This window comes from Tachyglossus aculeatus, chromosome 6 (assembly GCF_015852505.1).
Source record: "Tachyglossus aculeatus isolate mTacAcu1 chromosome 6, mTacAcu1.pri, whole genome shotgun sequence".
Classification (NCBI taxonomy): domain Eukaryota; kingdom Metazoa; phylum Chordata; class Mammalia; order Monotremata; family Tachyglossidae; genus Tachyglossus; species Tachyglossus aculeatus.
Window position 1 is genome coordinate 61107266 of NC_052071.1, and position 26234 is coordinate 61133499.

At 53.9% G+C, this 26234-nt stretch overlaps 1 protein-coding gene across 8 annotated transcripts; it reads left to right on the forward strand.

The window, feature by feature from the left end:
- The first annotated feature begins 1560 nt into the window (after window positions 1-1560).
- On the forward strand, window positions 1561-25573 carry IL13RA2 (interleukin 13 receptor subunit alpha 2). 8 transcript variants are annotated; one of them, XM_038748589.1, is made up of 11 exons: window positions 2903-3059; window positions 6625-6808; window positions 7760-7919; window positions 9406-9557; window positions 10903-11056; window positions 11998-12118; window positions 18040-18230; window positions 18768-18916; window positions 19591-19735; window positions 21635-21750; window positions 25395-25573. In XM_038748589.1, exons 2-11 carry the CDS (start codon window positions 6629-6631, stop codon window positions 25482-25484), a joined length of 1458 nt encoding a protein of 485 aa, XP_038604517.1. In that variant the 5' UTR covers window positions 2903-3059; window positions 6625-6628; the 3' UTR covers window positions 25485-25573. The 8 variants fall into 8 exon arrangements, with proteins under 8 accessions (XP_038604514.1, XP_038604515.1, XP_038604519.1 ...); XM_038748590.1 differs by having other exon boundaries at window positions 2903-3053; XM_038748586.1 differs by lacking the exons at window positions 2903-3059; window positions 6625-6808 and adding an exon at window positions 1561-1857.
- Window positions 25574-26234: the final 661 nt, after the last annotated feature.

Genomic DNA, 26234 nt, shown 5'->3' on the forward strand with positions numbered 1-26234 from the left:
CACCTCATGTGTGTATAGTGTTGTATTGGAGGCCTACTGTGTTCCAAGCATTGTATTGAGCATCTTCTGTGGTCAGGCATTGTGTTAGATGCCTACTGTTTGCTGTACTGAGTACCAACTGTGTGCAGAGCACAGTACTGAGTACATACTGTGTGCAGAAGGCTTTCTGGTACCTGCTGTTGGTTCAAGCCTGTATTGGGTGCCTATTGTGTGGAGGGTTCTGGATTGGGCACCTTTTGTCTGCAATTACTGTACTGGGCCCCCACTGTGTGCTGAGCACTCTACAGGGAGCCACCCAGCTGTGTGAAGAGCCCTGTACTGGGCGCTTAGGAACATTGACTAGTAACAAAATACAGACCCAGTTTTCTAAAATGTAATAGGGAGAGGCCTCAGAGCAGAGATGCAGGTGCTAAAAATAATAATAATAATAAAAATAATAATGGCATTTATTAAGCACTTACTATGCAAAGCACTGTTCTAAGCACTGGGGAGATACAAGGTGATCAAGTTGTCCCACATGGGGCTCACAGTCTTAATCCCCATTTTACAGATGAGGGAACTGAGGCCCAGAGAAGTGAAGTGACTTACCCAAAGTCACACAGCTGACAATTGGCAGATCTGGGATTAGAACCCATGACCTCTGACTCCAAAACCCGGGCTCTTTCCACTGAGCCACGCTGCTTCTCAAGGGAAGAATAGATAGCACATGAGCTTTTATGTTTGTAGGTTTATTAATCAACCAATCAGTGGTATTTATTGGGCACTTACTAGGCAGAGCACTGAACTAACTGCTTGGAAAGTACAATATGATCGAGTTGGTAGGTGCCATCTCTGCCCACAAGGAGCTTACAGTCTTCAGGGGAGTGTACAGTGCACACTGTCCAGCTTATTCTACCCTTCTCCAACCTGCTCCCCTGCAACTTGCTCCCCTCCCCCCCCATTTTCTCCTCCCCTGCCTTTTCTCTCCCGGCCCCCACTCCTCCTTCAACTTAGGGAAGCAGCATGGTGCAGTGGAAAGAGCCCGGGCTTTGGAGTCAGTGGTCATGGGTTCAAATCACGGCTCCACCACTTGTCAGCTGGGTGACTTTGGGCAAGTCACTTCACTTCTCTGGGCCTCAGTTCCCTCATCTGGAAAATGGGGATGAAGCGTGTGAGCCCCCCATGGGACAACCTGATCACCTTGTAACCTCCCCAGCGCTTAGAACAGTGCTTTGCACATAGTAAACGCTTAATAAATGTCATTATTATTATTATTATTATTACCCCCTCCTTCCCTTTTCCCTCTCCTGCTCTTTCCCCCTCCTATCTCCTCCCTCTTCCATCTTTCCTTCCTCTCTGCCTCCTTCCATCTCCCCCCTCCCTCTCCTCTCCTTGCTTGCTCTCCCGCCATCCCCTGTCTCCCTCCCTTTCCCTGTTTTCTCCCCCTCCCCTTTCTCCCCTTGCTCAGGGCCCTCTCTCCCGAGCCCCTCCCCAGCGTGAGTAGTCGCTGACTGTCGGAGGAAATGACTGAGCCCCCCCACCCCCAACTCCCAGGGGAAGAGGGGGAGATCTGGGGATCCGGAGTCATCTTCTTCCCCGGGACGGCTCTCCGGACCCAACCGGTGGCCACATCAACGCCCTTCAGCCAGCGGTCAAACAATGCACTGGATCGATTGCTGGACTGTCCGGCCCCAGCGTCTACAAGCCCCCGGGGGCTCGAGAAGGAAAAGGTTCAGGGGCTGGGGCCGAGGGAAGGAGAGCGAGAGGAAAGACCTGAATCCCAACCGATTGATCTGGCCTTCCTGGAGGAGGGGAGCTTTTCAAGGAATCTGGTGGTCGTGGTTTGACCGGCCAAAGAGGAGGAGGAGCCGTTGCCAGGTAGAGGGTCTTGATAGCCGGTGGGGACGAGATGGACACGGGGTCCCGGCGGACTCCGAGCAGGAGGCTGCCGAGAGCAGAGGGGCTCATGAAGGGGCGATCAGTGGGGAGGGGAATTTGGAGGATGCGTGGTGGGGGCGGACACGATCCCCGCGCGGGAGGCTTGCGGGTGGGAGTGGCAGTTTCTGGTCTAGGAGGCCCGTGGGGAGAGGGAGGCGCAGAGACACCTGGCCTGGCCTCTCTTGGGCTGGGGAGGATTCTCGACCCCAGGCCGATGCGGGGGCTGGGGGGAGAGAAGAGGGGGACGGCCACTCGGCCTCAAGGTCTTCCAGGACCTTGGGAAGCAAAGCTGCCCGAAGGTCGATGCGGCGGGGACAGAGACAGGCTGCTGACGGGCTCCATAATAATAATAATAATGGCATTTATTAAGCGCTTACTAAGTGCAAAGCACTGTTCTAAGCGCTGGGGAGGTTACAAGGAGATCAGGTTGTCCCACAGGGGGATCACAGTCTTAATCCCCATTTTACACATGAGGGAACTGAGGCACGGAGAAGTTAAGTGACTTGCCCAAAGTCACACAGCTGACAATTGGCAGAGCCGGGATTCGAACCCGTGACCCCTGACTCCAAAGCCCGGGCTCTTTCCACTGAGCCACGCGGGCTGGGCGGCATTTCTCCCTCGGCCCCTGCCCCCAATACCCAGGAACTTGCCATCTTCCCCGGGCACCCTGGGGGTCCAGAGGCAGGCCGGGGATGGAGCGGGCGAGGGGCGGAGAAGGGGGGGCGGGGGCGACCCTGGAGGGAGGAGGGGGCGGGAGCGGGGTGGGAGGAAGAGGAGGAGGAGGGTGCGGGGTTTCCGAAGATGCTTGCCTCCAACCTCCCCGCCCCTTCCACCCCTCCACCCCCTCCCCGCAGGCCGGACCACCTTGCGGGGGGAGGGGTCCTCCTCGGAGCTGTTTTGTCGCCCGGCCGAGTCGACTCCTCCTCCCTCATGGGACCCCAGCCCAGCCCAGTCCAGCCCAGCTCTCCCCTACATAGAGGAGAGGTGAGCGCTGGCCGGACTGGGACTGCGGAGGCTGAGCGATCCGGCCTCCCGAAGCCCCGGCGGGCCGGGAGGAGGCGGCCCGCTCCCACGACGTGCCCCCTGCTGAACGGCAAGTTCCGCCACTCCGGCCTGGCGACAGCGAGACCGCATTGGTAATAGTAAGTATGGTGTGCGTTAAGCGCTTACTACGTGCCGAGCACTGTTCTAAGCGCTGGGGTTGATAGAAGGCAATCAGATTGGACGCAGTCCCTGTCCCACATGAGGCTTGTCAGACTCTTAATCCCCATTTTACAGATGAGGTAGCTCCAAACTCCTTGAATGAGTCGTCTACACCCGCTGCCTCGAATTCCTCAACGCCAATTCTCTCCTCGACCCCCTCCAATCTGGCTTCCGTCCCCTACGTTCCACCAAAACTGCCCTCTCAAAGGTCACCAATGACCTCCTGCTTGCTAAAACCAACGGCTCCTACTCTATCCTAATCCTCCTCGACCTCTCAGCTGCCTTCGACACTGTGGACCACCCCCTTCTCCTCAACACGCTATCCAACCTTGGCTTCACAGACTCTGTCCCCTCCTGGTTCTCCTCTTATCTCTCTGGCCGTTCATTCTCAGTCTCTTTTGCGAGCTCCTCCTCCCCCTCACATCCCCTTATTATAGGGGTTCCTCAAGGGTCAGTTCTTGGTCCCCTTCTGTTCTCTGTCTACACTCACTCCCTTGGTGAACTCATTGGCTCCCACGGCTTCAACTATCATCTCTACACTGATGACACCCAAATCTACATCTCTGCCCCTGCTCTCTCTCCCTCCCTTCAGGCTCGTGTCTCCTCCTGCCTTCAAGACATCTCCATCTGGATGTCTGCCCGCCATCTAAAACTCAATATGTCCTAGACTGAACTCCTTATCTTCCCTCCCAAACCCTGCCCACTCCCTGACTTTCCCATAACTGCTGACTGCACTACCATCCTTCCCGTCTCCCAAGCCCACAACCTTGGTGTCATCCTCGACTCTGCTCTCTCGTTCATTCCTCACATCCAATCCATCACCCAAAACTGCCACTCTCACCTCCGCAACATCGCCAAGATCTGCCCTTTCCTCTCCATCCAAACCGCTGCCCTACTGGTTCAATCTCTCATCCTATCCTGACTGGATGACTGCATCAGCCTCCTCTCTGATCTCCCATCCTCCTGTCTCTCCCCACTTCAGTCTATACTTCACGCTGCTGCCCAGATCATCTTTTTGCAGAAACACTATGGGCATGTTACTCCCCTCCTCAAAAATCTCCAGTGGCTGCTAATCAACCTACGCATCAGGCAAAAACTCCTCACTCTCAGCTTCAAGGCTGTCCATCACCTCGCCCCCTCCCACCTCACCTCCCTTCTTTCCTTCTACAGCCCAGCCTAACCTCCTCACTTTGCCTCGTTCTCACCTGTCCCGCCGTCGACCCCCAGGCCCATGTCCTCCCCCTGGCCCGGAATGCCCTCCCTCCGCACATCCGCCAAACTAGCTCTCTTCCTCCCTTCAAAGCCCTACTGAGAGCTCACCTCCTCCAGGAGGCCTTCCCAGACTGAGCCCCCCATTTCTCTCCTCCTCCCCATCCCCCTCACCCTACCTCCTCCCCCTCCCCACAGCATCTGCATATATATTTGTACAGATTTATTACTCTATTTTACTTGTACATACTTATTCTATTTATTTTATTTTGTTAATATGTTTTGTTTTGTTGTCTGTCTCCCCCTTCTAGACTGTGAGCCCGCTGTAGGGTAGGGACCATCTCTATATGTTGCCAACTTGTACTTCCCAAGCGCTTAGTACAGTGCTCTGCACACAGTAAGCGCTCAATAAATACAATCAAATGAATGAATGAATGAATGAATGAGGCCCAGAGAAGTGAAGTGACTTGTCCAAGTTCACACAGCAGACAAGTGTTTTGTTTTGTCGTCTGTCTCCCCCTTCTAGACTGTAAGCCCGTTGTTGGGTAGGGACCGTCTCTCTTTGTTGCCGACTTGTACTTCCCAAGTACTTAGTACAGTGCTCTGCACACAGTAAGTGCTCAATAAATATGATTGAATGGCTGAATGAAAAGTGGCAGAGTCGGGATTAGAATCCACGACCCCTGACTCCCAAACCCGTGCTCTTGTCACTAAGACCATGCTGGTCTGGACAGCTACTTCGCCCTCCAAATCGGTCCTGCATCTGACCCCGGAGCGACCGCCGGGAAGCGGGTTGAGGGATGGAGGGGTCCCAGAACCCCCAAACTGTGCCTGTCCTGCCCGCCCCCAACCGGCAAACTAGCGGGTCTGCCCACGGACCCCCGAGCCGGATCTCAAAGCGCAGAACGCACTTCTCCTTCGCGGGGAGGAGGCGAGAGTCAGGGGTCGGGTCAGGAGGGGTCAGGAGGTCAGAGGCTCCCCAGGGGCATGCGGGGACTGGAGTCACTGCTTCCTTCCTCCCCGGAGGGGGCCCTCCCTCCTCCACCCCGAGAACTGGGTTCTGGGTTCGAGGCCGCTGGGCCGGCAGAGCCAGGGCAGCCATCTCTGGTCGCAGGTCCGAGGGCGGGAAGCGGAGGGTCTCGGGACAGAATCGAGGCAGCGATCAGTGGGTATTGCCTCCGTGGATGGCTGAGAACCCTCTATTCATTCATTCAATCGTATTTATTGAGCGCTTATGTGTGTAGAGCACTGTACTAAGCGCTTGGGAAGTATAAATCGGCAACATATAGAGACAGTCCCTACCCAACAACGGGCTCATAATCTAGAAGGGGAGACTGTAAACTCACTGTGGGCAGGGATTGTAGATCTTTATTGCTAGATTAGACTTTCCCAAGCGCTTAGTACAGTGCTCTGCACACAGTAAGTGCTTAATGAATATGATTGAATGAATGAACTAAACGGCGAGGAGCAGCAGACAGGGCAAGGTCCAGCTCGCACAGCCGGGTGTGGAGGAGGGCTCCTGCAGATGAGTGCTAGAGAAGGAAGGCTAGTGTAGGCGGGTATTGGATAACAATAATTAATAATAGCAGTGGTATTTGTTAGGTGCTTACTATGTGTCGAGCACTCTTCTAAGCGCTGGGGTAGATACAAGCCAATCAGGTGGGACACAGTCCCTATCCCACATGGGGTCTACAGTCTTAATCCTCATTTTACAAGGTGAGGTAACCGAGGCCCAGAGAAGTGAAGTGACTTGCCCAAGGCCACAGCAGACAAGTGGCAGAGTTGGAATTAGAACCCAGGTCCTTCTGACTCTGAGGCCTGTGCTCTAGCCTCTATGCAATGCTGCTTTTCTCTAGCCCTCGAGTTGAGGAGTGCTAGGCAGAGGGCTAGTGTAGATGGGTGTTGGGGACACTTGTGTAGACGAGCACTAGGGTAGGAGGGCGTGTGTAGACTAGCGCTAGGGTAGGAGGGCTCGTGTAGATGGGTGCTCAGACAAACCGTGCCAGTATAGTGGTGTCGGAGCAGGCGGAAATTCTCACTCTCCCCCGCTCACTTCTGTGTGGCTCAGTGAAAAGAGCCCAGGTTTGGGAGTCAGAGGTCGTGGGTTCTAATCCCGGCTCCGTCACATGTCAGTTGTGTGACTTTGGGCAAGTCACTTAACTTCTCTGTGCCTCAGTTACCTCATCAGTAAAATGGATCACCTTGTATCCTCTGCAGCGCTTAGAACAGTGCTTTGCACATAGTAAGCGCTTAACAAATGCCATAATTATGATTATTATTATGTTCCCCCCGCAGGAGAATGGCAGAGCAGAGTCCACAACACCTGCCGCCCCTCCACTCCCCTCCCCTCGCCCCCGGTTTGGCCAGCCGCACCCCACCGCACGCAGAGCCTCGGGCCGAAGGGAGGGTCCACGGATCTGGCCCCCCCCGGACTGTCCAGCTGCACGGGGGTGGATGGCCGAGGTCAAGGGCCTGGCAGGTCTGGGCCCGGGGGAGCGGTTATCCGGGCGGCCCGGAAGCGGAGGAGGAGGTGGACAAGGCGGGGAGGTGGCACGGGGGTGGAGGGACTGCGGCAAGGTTGTCGCTAACCGGACCCCACCGGGATCCCCGGTTCCCCCCGCCCCTTTCCCCCAGCCCGCCCATCCGCTCGGAGCAGGCGCCAGGCCCTGGCACAGTGCTCTGCACACAGTAAGAATAATAATAAATAATAATGGTGTTTATTAAGCACTTACTATATGCAAAGCACTGTTCTAAGCGCTGGGGAGGTTACAAGGTTATCAGGTTGTCCCAAAGGGGGCTCACAGTCTTCATTCTCATTTTACAGATGAGGTAACTGAGGCACAGAGCAGTGAAGTGGCTTGCCCAAAGTCACACAGCTGACAACTGGCAGATCCGGAATTTGAACCCATGACCTCTGACTCCAAAGCCCATGCTCTTTCCACTGAGCCATGCTGTGGAGCCAGGCTCACAGTAGGCGCCTAGCACAGTGCTCTTCACACAGTAGGCACCCGGCATAGCACTCTGCACTCATTGCCTGCTGTGTGACCTTGGGCAAGTCACTTCACTTCTCTGTGCCTCAGTTACCAGATCTGTAAAATCGGGATTGAGACTGTGAGCCCCCTTTGAGACAAGGGACTGTGTCCAACCTGGTTTGCTTGTATCCACCCTAGCGCTTAGTACAGTGACTGGCACATAGTAAGCACTTAACAAATACTATCATCATCATCATTATTATTATCATTAAGAGCTCAACACAGCGCCCTTCACACAGTAGGCACCCTGTACCCTATGGCAATCTTCCCTTTCTTCTTGCCCCTAAGCCTTCCTCCCATCCTTTCGCGGAGAGGTGTGTGTTGGTCGTGTTTTAGCCAGGGTCAGCCGACCCGTCCCTCACTGCTCACCACTCCCGCTCTTTCTTTCCATTTCCCAGGGGCAGGATCGGGTTTTCCTCCGAGTACGACCCCGTCCCGGAGCAGCTGTTCCACGCGAAGACAGAGCTGCACCAGAGTGCATGGATTCCACATGGATCTACTGGGTGATGCTGATGGGCTGGCTAGCCCAAGGGACTTCATCCTCACCGCTGGACACACGTAATGCCCAACTGCCCTTCCAAGACCCTGGCCCCAGCAGCACTGCCCGATCCTCTGGCTGGGAAGGAGCTTGGTTTAGTGGATAGAGCACTGGCCTGGGAATCAGAAGTTCATAGGTTCTAATCCCGGCTCTGCCACTTGCCTGCTGTGTGGCCTTGGGCAAGTCACTTCTCTTTTCTGGGCCTCAGTTACTTCATCGGTAAAATGGGAATTAAGACTGTGAGCCCTATGTGGGACAGGGACTGTGTCCAACCCAATCTGCTAAACACTTAACAAATACCATAATAATAATAATCCTCTATCTCTTCAGGCCAGAAAGGGTGTCTTTTACTCCATGTGTCTGTTCCCCAAGTGCCCAGTACAGCAGTGCCCAGTGCACACAGGAGGCACCCAGTACAGTGTTCCATTGAAAATAGGTGCCTAATATAGTGCTCTGTATATAGTAGGTGACCATCATGGACCAGTAACATGAGGTCAGTCAAGGAAGACCTCCTGGAGGAGGTGACTGAGGGTTGACATGATCAGGAAAGAGGGGTCCATCAGGGAAAGGCTTCTGGAGGAGTCGGGTAGGGTTTGATATGATTAGGAAGGGTGAGTGTCAATTAAGGAAGGCCTCCTGGAGGAGGTGTGTGGGTGACATGATCAGGAAGGTGTCCACCAGGGGTGGGGATGGGGGGAGATATCAGTGAAGACCTCCTAAAGAAGGAGGCCTTTCAGGAGGCTTTTTTTTGGTGGTATTTGTTAAGCACTTACTATGTATTAAACACTATTCTAAGCGATGGGGTAGATACAAAATAATCAGTTGATTTCACGGTCTAAGAAGTGGGGAGAACAGGTACTGAATCCCCATTTTACAGTTGAGAAAACTGGCAGAGAAATTGAGTGACTTACCCAAGGTCTCAAAGCAAGCAATTGGCAGAGTCAGGATTAGGAGCAGCGTGGCTCAGTGGAAAGGGTACGGGTTTGGGAGTCAGAGGTCATGGGTTCTAATCCCAGATCCGCCACTTGTCAGCTGTGTGACTTTGGGCAAGTCACATCATTTCTCTGGGCTCAGTTCCCTAAACTGTAAAATGGGGATTAAATGGGCAAGTCACTTCACTTCTCTGGGCCTCAGTTCCCTAAACTGTAAAATGGGGATTAAGACTGTGAGCTCCACATTGGACAACTTGGTTACCTTGTGTCTCCCCCAGCACTTAGAACAGTGCTTGGCACATAGTAAGCGCTTAATAAATACCATCATTATTATTATTATTATTATAACCCAAGTCCTTCTAACTCACAGGCCCATGCCGTCTCCATTAGGCCACGCTGCTTATAAGGAGGGGAGTGCTGTGGTGTAGCCCCCCCACCCCCCCGGGGGGCTCCAGCTCCCCTCCTCCCCCTTCCCCCCGTGAGCTGGGGATCCAGGTTGTCCCTGGCCCAGGCTGACCGAGAGGCAGCCACCCCAGCCCAGACCCCTGTGCGAGCTTCACTGTCCACGATGCAGTGGGCACCCCCCAGGACCTGCAGATCATCGACCCCGGGTTTTTGGGCTTCATGAGCATCACGTGGCAACCACCCTCCACCTTGCCCGCTCCTGGGAGCTGTGCAGTTCGCTACGAGCTAAAATACCGCAATGCCGGCCAGGAGTACTGGCAGGTGAGGACATGACAACCCTGGCAGGGAAGCCTTCCCCCCATCCTCTGCATTCCTCCACCCCTGCCCTCCTCCCCTCCACTCTATCCTCCTCCCCTGCTCCTTTCCTCTTTGCCCATCTGTTCCTATTCTGGGACCTTGCTCCTGTTCCCCTTCCCGTCTGGATCAGCTTCTGTCTGGAGCCACTGAAGCCTCATTAACTGAGTACGGTCGAGAGGAGGGAGCAAAGGCTGGGAGTCAGGAGACCCGGGTTCTAGTGCCTGCTCTGTTCCCACCTTGCTATGTGGGGCTTCGGGCAAGTCACTTGCCCTTTCTTGGCCTCCATTTCCTCCTCTGGAAAGCAGGTTTGTGGTGAGGATACAATGAGGGTGTTGATATGGCAGTGCTTTGGGGGAACACTGGGTCATGGGAGGGAGGGGTTGGGGGGCAGTATTTCCTCCACTCTGATTCCTGGAAACACAGTCTTGAGGGCCAGGGGTCTGTTGGAAAATGGCTTTCAGATCTGCTGCCTGGTTTCACCGTAGTCCCGTTGTCTGGTTGTCCCCGACTCTCCCTCAGTGTCCTAATATAGGCTATCTCACATCAGTGACTCCACCAGTGAGCCAGCACAGACTATCCCACCCCTCTGACTCTCTCCTCTCCATTCCTGACTCTCTTCCAGTGACCCAGCATAGACCATCCAACACCTCTGTGACATGACACAGCGTGGACCAGCTCACATCCCTGACTCTTCCCTCTCCATTTCTGACTCTCCCCCGATGACCCAGCATGGATCATTCCACATCCCTAACCCTTCCCTCTCCATTTCTGACTCTCCCTCAGTGATCTAGCACAAATCATTCCACACCCCTGACTCTCCCCACTCCATCCCTGACTGTTTCCCAGTGACCCAGCACAGATCATCCCCACATCCCTTACTCTTCTCTCTCTATCCCTGACTCTCCCGCAGTGACCCTGCATGGACTGTCCCCCACCCTCATGGATCTGTCCAAAGCCCTGTGGACTACCTTTTGTTCCCAGCTGCTCGGCTCCCTGGAGCTGATTCCCAGCTCATCCCTGCTGGGGAAGGAACATTTCCTGCCAGCTCTGTTTGTTTAGAGCAGACTTCCAGAGAAGAGCAGGGGCTGTGTTTTCCTGCACTGACGCTCTTAGACTTTCTTCTTGCCAACATTTGGGAAGTCTCTGGGATTCCCCGGGAAGGGTCCTGCCAGGAATTGATCTGGGGCGTTTCCCTCAAGGGGTCAGTTGGCGGGCAGAAAGGGGCAGAGCTGGCCGTTCCATCCACGGTCCAAGGGGCCCAGTTGCCCTCCTGCTGATACCTGCTCCGGGCCTTCTTTTCCCCTGGCAGACGGTCATCACCACACAGTTAAGCTACGAAGATGGGTTCGATCTCAATGGGGCCATCGAAGCCAAGGTGCGCACCATCCTGGGGGATGACTGTGAGGATGGTTCATCTCTCCACAGCCCATGGGCACAGATGGTAGTCCAGCCCGACTCTCGAGGTCAGCATTGGTGGCCTCCCCAGCCAGGGCTGAATGAAGCTGTGGCCTGGGGCCTGAGGGCCAGCCGTGCAGGAGGGGAGAGGGGCCTGCTCCACGGGATGGCTGGGTGGTTGGGGGGGTGTCCTGGGGATGTCTGGGAGGGTCCTCAGGGTAGAGATCCCACCGGTGCTGGGCCCTCCGCCCCTCAGGCCCTTCCTCCTTCCCACCTCGCCTAGCCCTTCCCCTGTCCCCTGGATTGTGCTAGACCTCCCTACCGATCCTGGACTACCCCCCAGCCAGACCTTGGGAGGGCCCTAGCCTCGAGCCCCCCACTGCCCATCTAGCTCATGGCGATTACCATCATGACCCTGGGGCCTTGGGCCCTCCCCCAGGGCAGACCAGTCCCGGGAAGCAATTCCAAAAGGATTTTCAAGAGGAAAATCCTCTTGCTGACTTCCGAATCTCCACAGCATCAATCACATCTTGTGACTCCATTCCCACTTCCCTATCATTGGGGGTAACCACGTGACCCCGTCTGCTCCCAGGGACCCCCAGCCCTGCTCCAGGCCCCAGATGAGCAGAAACATCCTCCTGATTGACAGGCAGAGTCCAGTCCCTAGGTCCACCGCCCCCCCAACACACAGCTGCTGCTGCTCAGAGGAGCTCAGGTGTCCACAGGTCCCAGCAGGGAACAGAGGACGGGGGGGTGAGTGGCCACGTGACACTACCAGCACTCCTAAGCATCACTGGGGTGAGCACCAGATTCAGCAGGAAGGCCTGCACATGGACTCCTCTGCCCCCCACAAGCCCTGCCCTCTAGTGATCATCTAATTGGACATAGTCCCTGTCCCTCCCGGGACCCACCAGTCAATCACTGATATCTAATGAGTGCTTAATGTGGGCAGCATACTGTGCTAAGCACTTGTTCAACCTCCCAAGGAACTCGCTTTCTCCATTTCCAGGAGCGCTGGGAACCAGAGTCCAAGACCTGCGTTGTGTCTACACCAACTGGGAGCAGCTGCTGTGCACCTGGAGGCCAGGAGAGGATGCCCCCCCGGAGGCTGACTACCACCTGTATTATTGGTGCGGGTCGCGATCCCTGGATGGGGGTGGAAGGAATCGCCAGGCTCTGGAAGGCTCTGGGTAGAGGGGGATGTGAATATTCCCATCCCACAGCCCTTGAGTCGGCTGCTTTTCCTCTGTGAATTGGTGCTGCATCGGGAAGGCCAACCGTTAGGGCCTCAACCTTCAGGTTTGTGGCTGCTCTCCACCTCTGGGGAGAGCGGCTGGGCCTGTCCGCCCTCACCCCACACCTCCCCCGCCTGGTTCCAACTATAGGGTGAAGCTGTTGTTCTCCCCCACCCCAGGTTCCAGCTATGGGGTGAAGCTGTTGTCCCCCCTGGGTCCAGATGTGAGGGGAAGCCATTTTTCTCTCCCCCACCTTTCCAGATTTAGGACAGAGCTGTTGTTCCCCCTCCCCTGTTTCCAGCTATGGGGTGATGCTGTTGTCGTCATCCCCCCTGCCAGTTCCAGCTGTGGGGCAAAGCCATTGTCCCCTTGTTCTAGCTGCGCAGCGATGCTGTAGTCCCCCTGTTCCAGCTGTGGGACAAAGTCGTTGTCCCCCTGTTCCAGCTGTGGGGTAAAGCTGTTTTCCCCTTGTTCTATCTGTGGAGCGATGCTGTAGTCCCCCTGTTCCAGCTGTGTGGTGAAGCTACTGTGTCCCCGACTGAATCCAGCTGTGGGGCAAAGCCCGTGATCCCTTTCCCTTATTGCAGCCAAGAAACGAAGCTCTTGTTTACTACAGCTGTCTGGCCTGGACTCCTGCCTCGCCTCCCCAAGCCCCCACCCCATCCCACCCACCTCCCATGAGACTCAGACCAGGCTGAGAGCACCAAGCATCCAGAGAGACTCTCCAATCTACCTCTCCTGTCCCTCCTTGCCCCCAATTCCCAGGGTGGGAGGGGGAGTGGGCCCCCATTTTCAGCCCTCCAAGGGCAGTGGCTTTTCCAGCAAACTTTGGCACCTCCCACTCTGGCTGAATAGCAGGGGGAAAAGAGTCAGGCTGATCAGACCCCACTTCCCCAGATCTGCTCCAGGCCCCTTCTCCACCAAAACCCCAGCTCTGTGTGGCAGGCCACCCTTGGGGACCGGGTGCGCCCTTGGGAACTCACCTTCTCACTATGTGACACTTGCTCACTGGCCTCAATTCTTGCCTTGGGGTCCTAATTCTGTCATTGCGGGGGTGAAAGGTCATTGAGGGCCTGGATTGGCCAGCCTGGGCCAGCCTCTGTCCCCTGGCAGGAGAGGTGGGGGTGGGTGTGTGACTTTGTGTCAGGATGTGTCTATCCTCAGGGCCACTGGGTCTGGTTAAGGCTGGTCGGGTCAAGGGCTGTGGATAATAATGAGATGGGAGCTAGGAAGATGGGTCTTGAAAAGCCCCCTCCTCTCTTCTGTGGGCTTCTGCTAACCAAAGAGTGGGCTCTGTTGGGACTGCCTTAGCGTAGGGATGTGTGTGCTTTCCTGTGGTTAGTCAGTCAATTACTCAGTCATACTCGTAGAGTGCCAAGCATTGTATTAAGTGCTTGGCAGTGTGTAGTAAACCATTCTTGCCCACAAAGAGTTTACAGATTAGAAAGGAAGACCAATATGTTTTTTGTTAAGGGCATTTGTTAAGGAGAGCCCAGGCTTGGGAATCAGAAGGCGTGGGTTCTAATGCCGGCTCTGCCACTTGTCTGCTGTGTGACTTTGGGCAAGTCACTTAGCTTCTCTGGGCCTCAGTTACCTCATCTGTAAAGTGGAGATTAAGACTGCGAGCCCCACGTGGGACAACCTGACTGCCTTGCATCTTTCCCATGCTTGGCACATAATAAGCGCTTAACAAATACCATTATTATTATTATTATTAATATTATGTGTTAAGCTGTGTTGGAAGCAGGTGGAACAGGTGCAAATCAACCAAATTGGACACAGTCTCTGTCCCTCACAGGGCTCACAGTCTAAGTAGGAGGGAGAGCAGGTATTGAATCCCCATTTAACCGTTGAGGAAACTGAGATGCCGATAAGTGAAGTGACTTGCCCTAAGTCCCACAGCAGGCAAGTGGCAGAACTGAGATAAGAACCAAAGGCCTCTATTTATTCTCTTTATTAAACTAAATTCAGATGGTTAGGTACATAAGAGCCGAGGGTTTGATACGGAGGTAGGTGGGCAACGACTGGAGGTTTTTAAGAAGAGGGGAGATGTAGATTGGGTGTTTTGTTGTTGTTGTTGTTGTTAGAAAAATGATCCAGGCAGCAGAATGAAGATTGGATTGAAGAAGGGAGAGATAGGAAGCAGGTAGGTCAGTGACGGGTCTGATCCAATAGTCAAGTTGGGATATAAATGCTTGGATCAGCATGGTAGCAGTTTGGGTAGAGCAGAAGGGGTGAATTCTAGAGACATGAAGTAACCACACAGACAGGATTTGGTGACAGACAAGATATGAGAATTGAATTACAGAGATGAGTGAAGGATATTGCCAAGGCGATGGAGTTGTGAGACTGGGAGAATAGTGATGCTGTCTACAATTATGGGAATGTCTAACAGGGGGTGGGGGTTGAGTGAGAAAATGAGAACATGTTTTGGGTATATTAAATTTGAGGTGTCAGTGGTACATCCAAGTAGAGATGTCCTGAAAGAAGGAGGAATGCAAGACTGCAGAGGAGAGAGGTCAGGGCTGGAGAGGTAGATTTGGGAATTATCAGTGGAAAGATGGTAGTTGAAGTTGTGGGAGTGAATGAATTCTCCAAGGGAATGGATTTAGATAGAGACTAGAAGGAGACCCAGAATGAGACTTTTTTTGTAAATGGTGTTTGTTTATGGTTTACTACATGTTAAGCACTTTTCTAAATGCTAAGGTAGATGAAAGTTAATCATTGGCTCACAGTCTAAGTGGAAGGGAGAACAGGTATATTGACTCCCCATTTTACAGTCGAAGAAACAGAGGCCCAGAAAAGTCAAGTGATGTGTCCAAGGTCACAGAGTAGGCCAGTGGCAGAGTTAGAATTAGAACTCAGGTCTTCTGACACCCAGGCCTGAGCTTTTTTCAGTAGACCATGCTGCTATCTGAAAGGTAGAAGGCAAAGGAGGAACCCGGAAAGAGATTGAGAATGGTAGCGGCCAGAGGCATAGGAGGAGAACCAGAAGGCAGCGTCAGTGTAGCCAAGGTTCATTCCTTCATTCATTCAATCGTAATTATTGAGCACTTACTGTGTGCAAAGCACTGTACTAAGCGCTTGGGAAGTATAAGTCGGCAACATATAGAGATGGTCCCTACCCAACAACGGGCTCACAGTCTAGAAGGGGGAGACAAAAGTTGGATAGTGTTTCCAGAAGAAGGAGGTGGTCCACAGTGTCAAGTAGGATTAGGATGGAGCAGAGGCTGTTGGATTTGGCATGAGTGAAGTCATTGGTGACCTCAGCGGTCTTTTTCTGTAAAGTGAAGTGGTTGGAGACGTTATTGCAGTGGGTCAAGGAGAGGAAGCGGAGAAAGTGATCTCACTCAAGGAGCTTGGAGGAGGGAGATGGAGTGATAACTGGAGGGAGCTGTGGGATCAAGGAAGGGTTTATTTAGGACAGGAGATCCATGGGCATGTTTGAAAGCCATTGAGAGAGAGCGGCTGAAGCCTACCTCCGGATGTGTACCCTCACAGGGACTGCCCCAGCCCAGAACTGTGTTAGATGTTCTTCCAGGCCCTGCTGGGCTCTCACCTCTCTGAACCAAGCCCTGAGTCATCACTGCCTTCATGTTCTCTTTAATTCCGGTCCAAGGGCTGGGGCACATGAGCCCCATTGTACAGATGGGGAAGGTGAGGCTCAGAGAGAGTGAGCAACTTACCAGCAAGTGCCCAGAGAGCATGGTAGCCCCAGCTGCGAGCCTTCCTATGCATACCTGCAATTAGTCTGAGCCTGGGGATAGGCTCTTGAGGATATTCCCATGGATCCCCGAGGTTAGACGCACCCCCGTTGTTGCGCTCTGGCCAAGACCTGCTGTCCCTCATTTTCCCCTGAATCTCCTTGGGTCCCCAGGCTGAAGAGGGGCTGGCAGTGAACACCAAGCAGATAGGGCTGAGTGGCTGCCCCGGGGTGGCATCGTGGGGGAGTCGGGGACTGATCGGGTGGTCTGCAGTAACTCCCTCCCCACCAGTGCCCTGGCTTTGAGTCAGAACCCCCAAGGGGAGATGAATCCAGGGAGCAGGAATGACCCAACCCTACAAGAACTGTCCTGCTTGGGGCCAAACTCATGCCTTCCAGCCAGCAATGGGGCAGGCTGAGCCTAGTTGAGAGCAGGGAGACCTTAGGCACCGATTTGTATCGGCTGAACTCTCCTGGCCCTGCTCTGACCCCTCATATTCCTTGGCCTGAGTCCACCCGGGGGCATACCCTACTGGATGGCAAGGGATGTGAGGTGGCCTCTGCTGTACTCTCCCAAGCACTCAGCACAGCACTCTGTCCACAGCCTCAGGTCACAGTGCTGTACACAGCCAGCACAAGGCACAGTGCTCTGCACATAGTAGTTACCCAGTTTAGCTTTCTGCACACCTGAGGTGCCTGGTACAGCACTCTGCACACCAAAGACATACACCTCAGTGCTCTGTAAACTGGAGGCACCCGACACAGTGCTCTGTCCACAGCTGGTACCTAGTAAGTAGCACAGTTGCGAAGTTGAATAGGTCCAGAAGAGACAGTTCGTGTCTGCCCCCCTCCTCCTCGGGGTCAAGCTTTCAGGAGGGGGCTTCTGCCCACCCTCAGCCTGGGACGAAAGCTACAGAGATTCCTGGCTGCTCCTGGGATTCTGCCCAGCCCAGGAAGCCAGCGGCCAGCTGCTATCCTTCCTGCCTGCTTCGTGGGCCGGTTACAGGGTTTAGTGACAGGTTTTCCTGTGCAGAGAGTTGAGCTTCACGCTGGGGTGCATATGGATCTATCAGATCAGACACGGTGCCCAGCCCTCAAAGGACAGAGGGCGGGAGAGCACAGACCACCTCCCCATTTTAGGGGTGGGGAAATGGAGGGGTCCAGAGCAGTTAGGGTGACTCTCAAGTTCACACGGAAGGCCCGGGTCAGAGCTGGGGCTAGAACCCCACCCTTAATTAATTAATTAATTAATTTTTGTATTTGTTCACACTTACTGTGTGCAAAGCACTGTTCAAAGCGCTGGGGAGGATGCAAGGTGATCAGATTGTCCTATGTGGGGCTCACAATCTTAATCTCCATTTTACAGATGAGGTAACTGAGGCACAGAGAAGTTAAGTGACTTGCCCAAAGTCACACAGCTGACAAGCGGTGGAGCCGGGATTTGAACCCATTACCTCTGACTCCCAAGCCCATGCTCTTTCCACTGAGCCATGCTGCTTCTCTACTGGCTTCTAGTGCCAGGCTCTCTCTCTGCCCCAGCCTTGGCTGCATTGGGCTTGGTCCCTGTTCCCTCTTTGGGTGCAGTGGCCCAAGTTTTGGCGCATTCCATGTTGGGCCGTTCCATGGTGAAAGAGAAAGTTCCCACTTGTTACAAACCCATCTCCCCGATACCTTCCCTCCCCTCCCCTCCTCTCTTCCTCTCCCGTCTTCCCTTCCACAACCCTTTGCCCTGCACGTTCTGCCAGTGCCCAGGATCAGTTGTAAAGCTGCTCTGTCCAAAGCTGGTGCTCTGTCCACAGCAGGTGCATGGCACAGCGCTCTGTCCACAGCTGGCACATGGCACAGAGCTCTGTCCACAGCTGGCACATGGCACAGAGCTCTGCCCTCAGCCAGCACAAGGCTGGCTGTGAAGCCGCGGGGGCCACAGCCCTTGGCTCATGCTTCTGACAGGCTGACTTCTGGGTGGGAGGCTCTGGGCGGTGCAGGTCCAACTCTGTGGCCTGGCTCCATGGGCAAGGCTCTGCAGCCTTCCTCCACTCTCCACGGCAGTGGCAGAGTAAGCGGGATCCTGGGACTTCCAAGCCCGGTCAGCCTAATGCTGAAGTACTTCCAGGTACCACGGGCTGGCACAGGCCCAGGTGTGCGAGGACTACATCTTGGCGGGCGGGAGACACGTGGGCTGCCGCTTCCCCAGCCTGCAGGAGGCCGAGTACCAGGATTTCAACATCTGTGTCAACGGTTCCTTCTCCTCGCCCCCCACATCCCTGCAGCCCACCTATTTTACCCTCCAGCTTCAGAATATTGGTAAGAGTGACACTCCACGGATCCCCAGGAGCCTCCTGTGGGCACCCCAGACCCTTGTGGCCACTCCTGGATTCCCTCAGGCACACCCGGACCTCAGTGGGATCCTGAGGAGGGGTTCGGGGGGTGGGAGAGAGGCAGGAGTGGCCCCGTTGGGAGGGTGCCCATGCCCACAGCCCACATGAGTTGCCCCTTTCCCAGGCAGCAGGGTAGGTGCAGTCCCTCCCCTGCAGTGCCCCACTTCCCCACAGTGCCCCACTGCTCCGTGTAGCACTCCCCCCATCAGTGCCCCGCAGCAGTGGATCCCAGGACACAAGCCACAATTCTTGGTGATTTTCCCCTTCTCCATTTTCCCCTCTTTCCATAGCTTTTGGATCCCTAGTGACAAACCCCTCAGGTGCGGGGAGGGGGAGTGGGAGTAGGGGTGGGCTGAGGAGGACGAGACCAGTCATGGGGGCCCAAGGCGATGCCGGGCAGTGCTGGATCCAGCCCCAGGCCCCAGGCCTGTGGACAGAGAGGGTCCTATTTGCTCTGATGCAGTCCAGCCCAGGCCCCCCGAAGGACTGACCCTGAAGCCAAAGGACCCGGAGGGACCCCTCCTGGAGTGGCAGCCTCCCCATGGGCTCATCCCCCCGGCCTGCCTGGAGTACCACATCCAGGGCAAGGGTCCTCTTGGAGTGCTCTGGGAGGTAAGCCCCCACCTGGGGCCCCAAGGGACCCCCAACCCACCCCGGGACCCCTACCTCACCCTGGTCATTCATTTAATCATTCATTCAATCATATTTATTGAGCACTGACTGTGTGCAGAGCACTGTACTAAGCGCTTGGAGAGCACAATAGAGCAATAAAGACAACCCTTCCCCACAATGGGCTTACAGTCTAGAGGGGAGAGGCAGACATCAAAACAAGGAAACAGGAATCAATATAAATAGAGTTATAGATATATACATATATACATAAGTGCTGTGCGTGGGGAGGGGGGAAGAGCAAAGGGAGCAAGTCGAAGAGATGCGGAAGGGCGGGGGAGCTGAGGAAGAGGGGGCTTAGTCTGGGAAGGCTTCTTGGAGGTGGTGAACCTTCAGGAGGGCTTTGAAGTGGGGAAGAGTGATTGTCTGGAGGATTGGAGGAGGGAGGGCATTCCGGGCCAGAGGTAAGACGTGGGCCTGGGGTTGGTGGTGAGACAAGCGAGATGGAGACCCAGTGAGAAGGTTGGCAGCACCAGAAGAGCAATGTACCTAGACTGGGATGGAGAAGGAGAGAAGGGAGGTGAGGTAAGAGGGGCACTCCCCCCACTCCCTCTCTGCGCATCCCCCGACCCCGCGGCCAGTCTAGCCCATCATCCTTCCACGCATCCCCCTCCCAGCACCGGTCAGCGGACCCGAAGGTGGCACTCCCCCAGCCCGAACCCGGCGGAGCCGCCACCTGTGTGCACGTACGGGCCCGCGTCAACATGTTCTGTGCCCAAGACGGACTCTGGAGTGAGTGGAGTGCCGAGCTCTGCCTACCAGGTGAGTGCCCCCGGCCCCTTCTGGCACCCGGGATGTGGGCTGTTGCCTTCCGGGCTCGGGACTTCCAGCTCCTTCTTAACGATAATAATAATAATAATGGTATTTGTTAAGCACTTACTATGTGCCAAACTCTGTTCTAAGTGCTGGAATAGGTACAAGGCAATCAGGTTGTCCCACGTGGTGTTCACAGTCTTAATCCCCATTTTACAGATGAGGTCACTGAGGCACAGAGAAGTTAGGTGGTTTGCCCAAGGTCACACAGCAGACAAGTGGCGGAGCCGGCATTAAAACCCATGTCTTCTGACTCCCAAGCCTGGGCTCTTTCTGTTAAGCCACGCTGCTTCATCCCGTCTCCTGTTGCTGCCATGCTCCCTTTTCATTCATTCATTCAGTCGTATTTATTGAGCGCTTACTGTGTGCAGAGTACTGTATTAAGCGCTTGGGAAGTACAAGTTGGCAACATATAGAGACGGTCTCTACCCAACAACGGGCTTAGGGCAGGGTTTTCCGCTCAGAGGGGACTCAGGAAATCATAATAATAATAATAATAATAATAATAATAATAATAATAATTAAGGTGTTTGTTAATCGTTTACTATGTGCTAAGCACTATTCTAAGAGCTGGGATAGATACAAGGTAATCAGGCTGTCCCACGTGGAGCTCACAGTCTTAACCCCCATTTTACGGATGAGGTCACTGAGGCACAGAGAAGTTAAGTGATTTGCCCAAGGTCACACAGCAGACAAGTGGGGGAGCCGAAATTAGAACCCACGACCTCTGACTCCCAAGCCCGGGGTCTTGCCACTAGGTCATGCTGCTTCCCCGAGACGCATTCATTCATTCAATCGTATTTATTGAGTGCTTACTGTGTGCAGAGCACTGTACTAAGCGCTTGGGAAGTCCAAGTTGGCAACATATAGAGACGGTCCCTGCCCAACAGTGGGCTCACAGTCTAGAAGGGGGAGACAGAGAGCAAAACAAAACATATTAACAAAATAAAAAATAGAATAAATATGTACAAATAAAATAAATAGAGTAATAAATATGTACAAACATATATACATATATACAGATGATCAGGTTGTCCCTCGTGGGGCTCACAGTCTTCATCCCCATTTTACAGATAATAATAATAATGGTAGCATTTATTAAGAGCTTACTATGTGCAAAGCACTGTTCTAAGTGCTGGGGAGGATACACGGAGATCAGGTTGTCCCCCGTGGGGCTCACAGTCTTCATCCCCATTTTACAGATGAGGTCACTGAGGCCCAGAGAATAATAATAATAATAATAATAATAATAATAATAATAATAATAATGGCATTTATTAAGCCCTACTATGTGTCAAGCACTGTTCTAAGCGATGGGGAGGTTACAAGGTGATCAGGTTGTCCTCCGTGGGGCTCACAGTCTTCATCCCCATTTTACAGATGAGGTCACTGAGGCCCAGAGAATAATAATAATAATAATAATGGCATTTATTAAGCACTTACTATGTGCCAAGCACTGTTCTAAGCGCTGCGGAGGTTACAAGGTGATCAGGTTGTCCCCCGTGGGGCTCACAGTCTTCATCCTCATTTTACAGATGAGGTGAGGTGAGGACGCATGAGGCGCGGCTCAGCCTTTGGGGAGTCTCGAGTGCGGTGGGGGCAACGGGAGGGTGCAGATAACGTGCAGGCTGCGGGAGCAGGGGCAGAACACAGCAGGAATTCGGAGTGGAATCACTGGGTCAACCCGGGAAAACAGGCCCGGGAGCGCAGATCCATTCTCAGGCCCCCTGCCCTCAGGACTCAGCACCTTCCCTGTACCCCAGCCCCCCAGCGCCCAGCAGAGAGAGGAGGAGGAGGAGGAGATAGAGGTAGACCGGTCCTTTGTGTGCGTGTGACTTGCTTCTCCAGAGTCCGAGAGTAGGCCGCAAGTGCTGTGGGCGATGTCGGCGCTGGGGCTCGGATTGATCGGTGCCGTCGTGGGGCTCCTGCTGCTGGGCCGGAGGCACAAGGCTCTCCTGAAGCCGGTGAGTGGGGCCGGGGGGACCCCTGGGGAGGCCCACCACCCCGAGGAGAAGACGCCCTCCTCTCCTAATAATCATAATGACACTGGTATTTGGTAAGCGTTTACTATGTGCAAAGCACTGTTCTAAGCATTGGGGAGGATACAAGGTAATCAGGTTGTCCCATGCGAGACATCAGGATGTCTCACAATCTTAGTCCCCATTTTACAGATAGGGAACTGAGGCCCAGGGAATAATAATAATAATGGTATTTGTTAAGTGCTTACTATGTGCAAAGCACTGTTCTAAGCACTGGGGGGATACAAGGTGATCAGGTTGGCCCACGTGGGGCTCACTGTCTTAATCCCCATTTTACAGATGAGGGAACTGAGGCCCAGAGAAGTGAAGTAACTTGCCCAAGGTCACACAGCAGACAAGTGGTGAAGTTGGGATTAGAACCCACGACCTTTCAACTCCCAGGCCCCTGCTCTATCCACTATACCGTGCCCCTTCTCACGTCGGTTGTGTTATACTAAGCGCTTCCTTGCGCGCTCTCTGTTCAGCTTCTACTCTTTCGTTCATTCAGTTCATTTGATCGGATTTGTTGAGGGCTTACCGTGTGCAGAGCACTGTACAAAGCACTTGGGAGGGTACACTATAACGATAAACAGACGCATTCCATGCCCACAGTGAGTTTACAGTTCAGATGGGGAGACAGACATTAATATAAATAAATAAAATACAGATAAGTACTGAAGTGCTTTAGGGCTGGAAGGGGGGATGAATATGTATATAGCTGTATACAGCTATAATTTATTTATTTATTTATCTGTTTATTTATTTATATTTATGTCTGTCTCCCCCTCTAGACTGTGAGCTCACTGTGGAGAGGGAATGAGTCTGTTTATCGTTATTGTGTACCCTCCCAAGCACTTAGGACAGTGCTTTGCACACAGTAGGTGCTCAATAAATACGATTGATTGAATGAATGAATTTATGAAAGGAGCAAGCACTGTGTAGACAAGCACTGTACTAAGCGCTGAAGAAGCTACTCTGTGACAAGCGCCAAAACAGCTACAAGATAATGAGGGCGGACATAGCCCCTGCCCCACGGGGGGTTCACTCAGTCATTCACTCATTCAGTCGTATTTATTGAGTGCAGAGTACAGTACAAGAACAAATCGACATTCCCTTCCCACAACGAACTTGCAGTTTAGAGGGTGGAGTGGAGCTCACATTCCTGCTGTGCTAAACGCTAATGAGGGCGGTCATAGCCCCTGTCCCGGGGGGGGTTCACTCAGTCATTCACTCATTCAGTCGTATTTATTGAATGCAGAGTACAGTACAAGAACAAATCGACATTCCCTGCCCACAACGAACTTGCAGTCTAGAGGGTGGAGTGGAGCTCACATTCCTGCTGTGCTAAACGCTAATGAGGGCGGACATAGCCCCTGTCCCACGGGGGGTTCACTCAGTCATTCACTCATTCAGTCGTATTTATTGAGTGCAGAGTACAGTACAAGAACAAATCGACATTCCCTGCCCACAACGAACTTGCAGTCTAGAAGGTGGAGTGGAGCTCACAGTCCTGCTGTGCTAAACGCTAATGAGGGCGGACATAGCCCCTGTCCCACGGGGGGTTCACTCAGTCATTCACTCATTCAGTCGTATTTATTGAGTGCAGAGTACAGTACAAGAACAAATCGACATTCCCTGCCCACAACGAACTTGCAGTCTAGAGGGTGGAGTGGAGCTCACATTCCTGCTGTGCTAAACGATGGGGTAGATACAAAATGAACAGGTCACACTCCCCCCCACCCACCCCCCGACGTCCTCACTCCTCTGGGCTGGCCAGCTCGGTGCCAGGCCCCTCCCGCCCCGCACCCCAGTTCCCCTGGGCTCGCAGGGCCGGGTCGCAGCCCTGGCCTTTGGCCCTGCCTTGGGGTGGGTGCCAGCAATCAATCAATCGCATTTATTGAGCACTTACTGTGTGCAGAGCACTGTACTAAGCCAACAGCCTCCTTCTGTTTCAGGTCCTGGCCAGGATGGGGCTGCCCTCCTCCAGAGGGTCTGACGTGGTCCGGCCCAGGCGAGAGGATGAAGCTTAGCCCCTGACCACTGCCGGCAGTGCCCCCCGGGCCCAGGGTCCGGGTGGGCGGGGAAGGGGCCTGTGGCAAGGGGAAGGCAGGGGCCCCCCGAAACGTGGAGGTCGGATGGGCAGGGGGTCTGGGCTCCAGGGGCGAGGGGCGGGTCCCCGGCTGAGCCCCAAGGAAAGGGGGTGACCATCCGAGCCGAGGGGGGCATGGCTGGGGGGCACCAGGGGAGAATGGAGCTGGGAGAGCCAGGTGCCAGGGTGCCGAGGCATTGGCTGGATGCCCTTTTAGACTGTGAGCCCACTGTTGGGTAGGGACTGTCTCTATATGTTGCCAACTTGGACTTCCCAAGCGCTTAGACAGTCACAGTCTAGAAGGGGGAGACAGACAACAAAACATATTAACAAAATAAAATAAATCAAATAAATATGGAGAAGCAGTGTGGCTCAGTGGAAAGAGCCCGGGCTTTGGAGTCCGAGGTCGTGGGTTCCAATCCCGGCTCCACCACATGCCTGCTGTGTGACCTTGGGCAAGTCACTTCACTTCTCTGAGCCTCAGTTACCTCATCTGGAAAATGGGGATGAAGACTGTGAGCCCCACGTGGGACAACCTGATCACCTTGGATCTCCCCAGCGCTTAGAACAGTGCTTTGCACATAGTAAGCGCTTAACAAATGCCATCATCATCATCATTAGTACAGTGCTCTGCACACAGTAAGTGCTCAATAAATACGATTGATTGACTGATTGATTGATTGCCCTGGGAGTCCCTGCTCGGGACCATTTTTCCACGCACAGCTTGGGGACAGCAGCCCGGCCGTCGAGGTGCCGGCATCTGCTGGGAGAATCCGGTTGCTTCCAGGCTCTAATTCGATCCGATCTACTCGCTCGTCTTTCATTCATTTATTCAATCGTATTTCTTGAGCGCTTACTGTGTGCAGAGCACTGTACTAAGCGCTTGGGAAGTACACGTTGGCAACATACAGATATAGATATCGATAATCCTGTCGGTCTCCAGCATTCATTCATTCATTCAGTCGTATTTATTGAGCGCCGACTGCGTGCACAGCACTGCACTAAGCGCTTGGAAAGTACAATACAGCAATCAAGAGAGCAATCCCTACCTACAACGGGCTCACAGTCTACGGTGGGCGGTGGGGGGGGGGGGGGGGGGGGGAGAGACAGACAGCAAAACAAGTAAACAGGTATCATTCATTCAATCGTATTTATTGAGCGCTTCCTGTGTGCAGAGCACTGTACTAAGTGCTTGAAAAGTACGAGTCGGGTATCAGTAAACGCCGGATCCCCGACTCTCGATCGTTGGGTCCGAGTCCCTGTGGAGACATCCGGATCCCCCTATCCGGATCCCCCTGTCAGGATCCCTTGTTCCAGAGCCACTTCCCCAGCTCTGGATCTCCCTGTCCAGATCCCCGGGTACCAATCCCCCCGTCCTGATCACCGGGCCTGGATCAACCTGTCCAGGTCCCTGTGTCCAGATCTCTGGGTTCAAATCGCTGTGAAGACACCGCCCCCTCCATCCCCCCGTCTGGACCTCTGTCTGGATCTTCGTGTCCAGATCCCCTCCGTGTCTGGATCCCCGAAGGCGCTACCTCGAACAGGAGGGGAGGCTGAAGGATGTGGAAGCAGTGGGGTCCTGGGGGTCTGACAGAGTTGGCCGGACTTGGCCCCGTGGTGGCCGTATTCCTACTGGACCGTATTCCTGGTTGGAATAAAAGGCCATGATTCGTTTCGAAAGTTTCCCTGAACAACTGACTCCTTTTGGATGAATTTCCTCCCTGGGGGAGAGGCAGAGGATTAGGGGTTGCCTGCCTTCCTTCAAATCCCCCTCAGCCCTCCACAGTCAGTCACTCATTCACTCAATCGTTCATTCAATCCCATTTATTGAGGGCTTACTGTGTGCAGAGCACTGTACTAAGCGCTTGGAAAGTACCTTGTAACAATAGACAGACACATTCCCTTCCAACAACGAGCAACAGTCTAGAGGTGGAGACAGACATTGATATGATTAAAATTGACTTACATAGATTGGCAGCCAGGGACACTGAGCTGGAAGACCCAGATTCCAGTCCGGTTCTGTCCCTGACCAGCTGAATGATTTCACAAGTCACTTCACCTCTCTAGGACCCCAGTTTCCACATCCGTGAAATGGGATCAGAGCCCTGCTTCCCTTCCCTCTTCAACTGTGAGCCACATTCATTCATTCATTCAATCGTATTTATTGAGCACTTACTGTGTGCAGAGCACTGTACTAAGTGCTTGGGAAGTCCAAGTCGGCAACATATAGAGACGGTCCCTACCCAACAACGGGCTCACAGTCTAGAAGGGGGAGACAGACAGCAGAACAAAACATGTAGACAGGTGTCAAAATCGTCAGAAAAAAAAATAGAATTAAAGC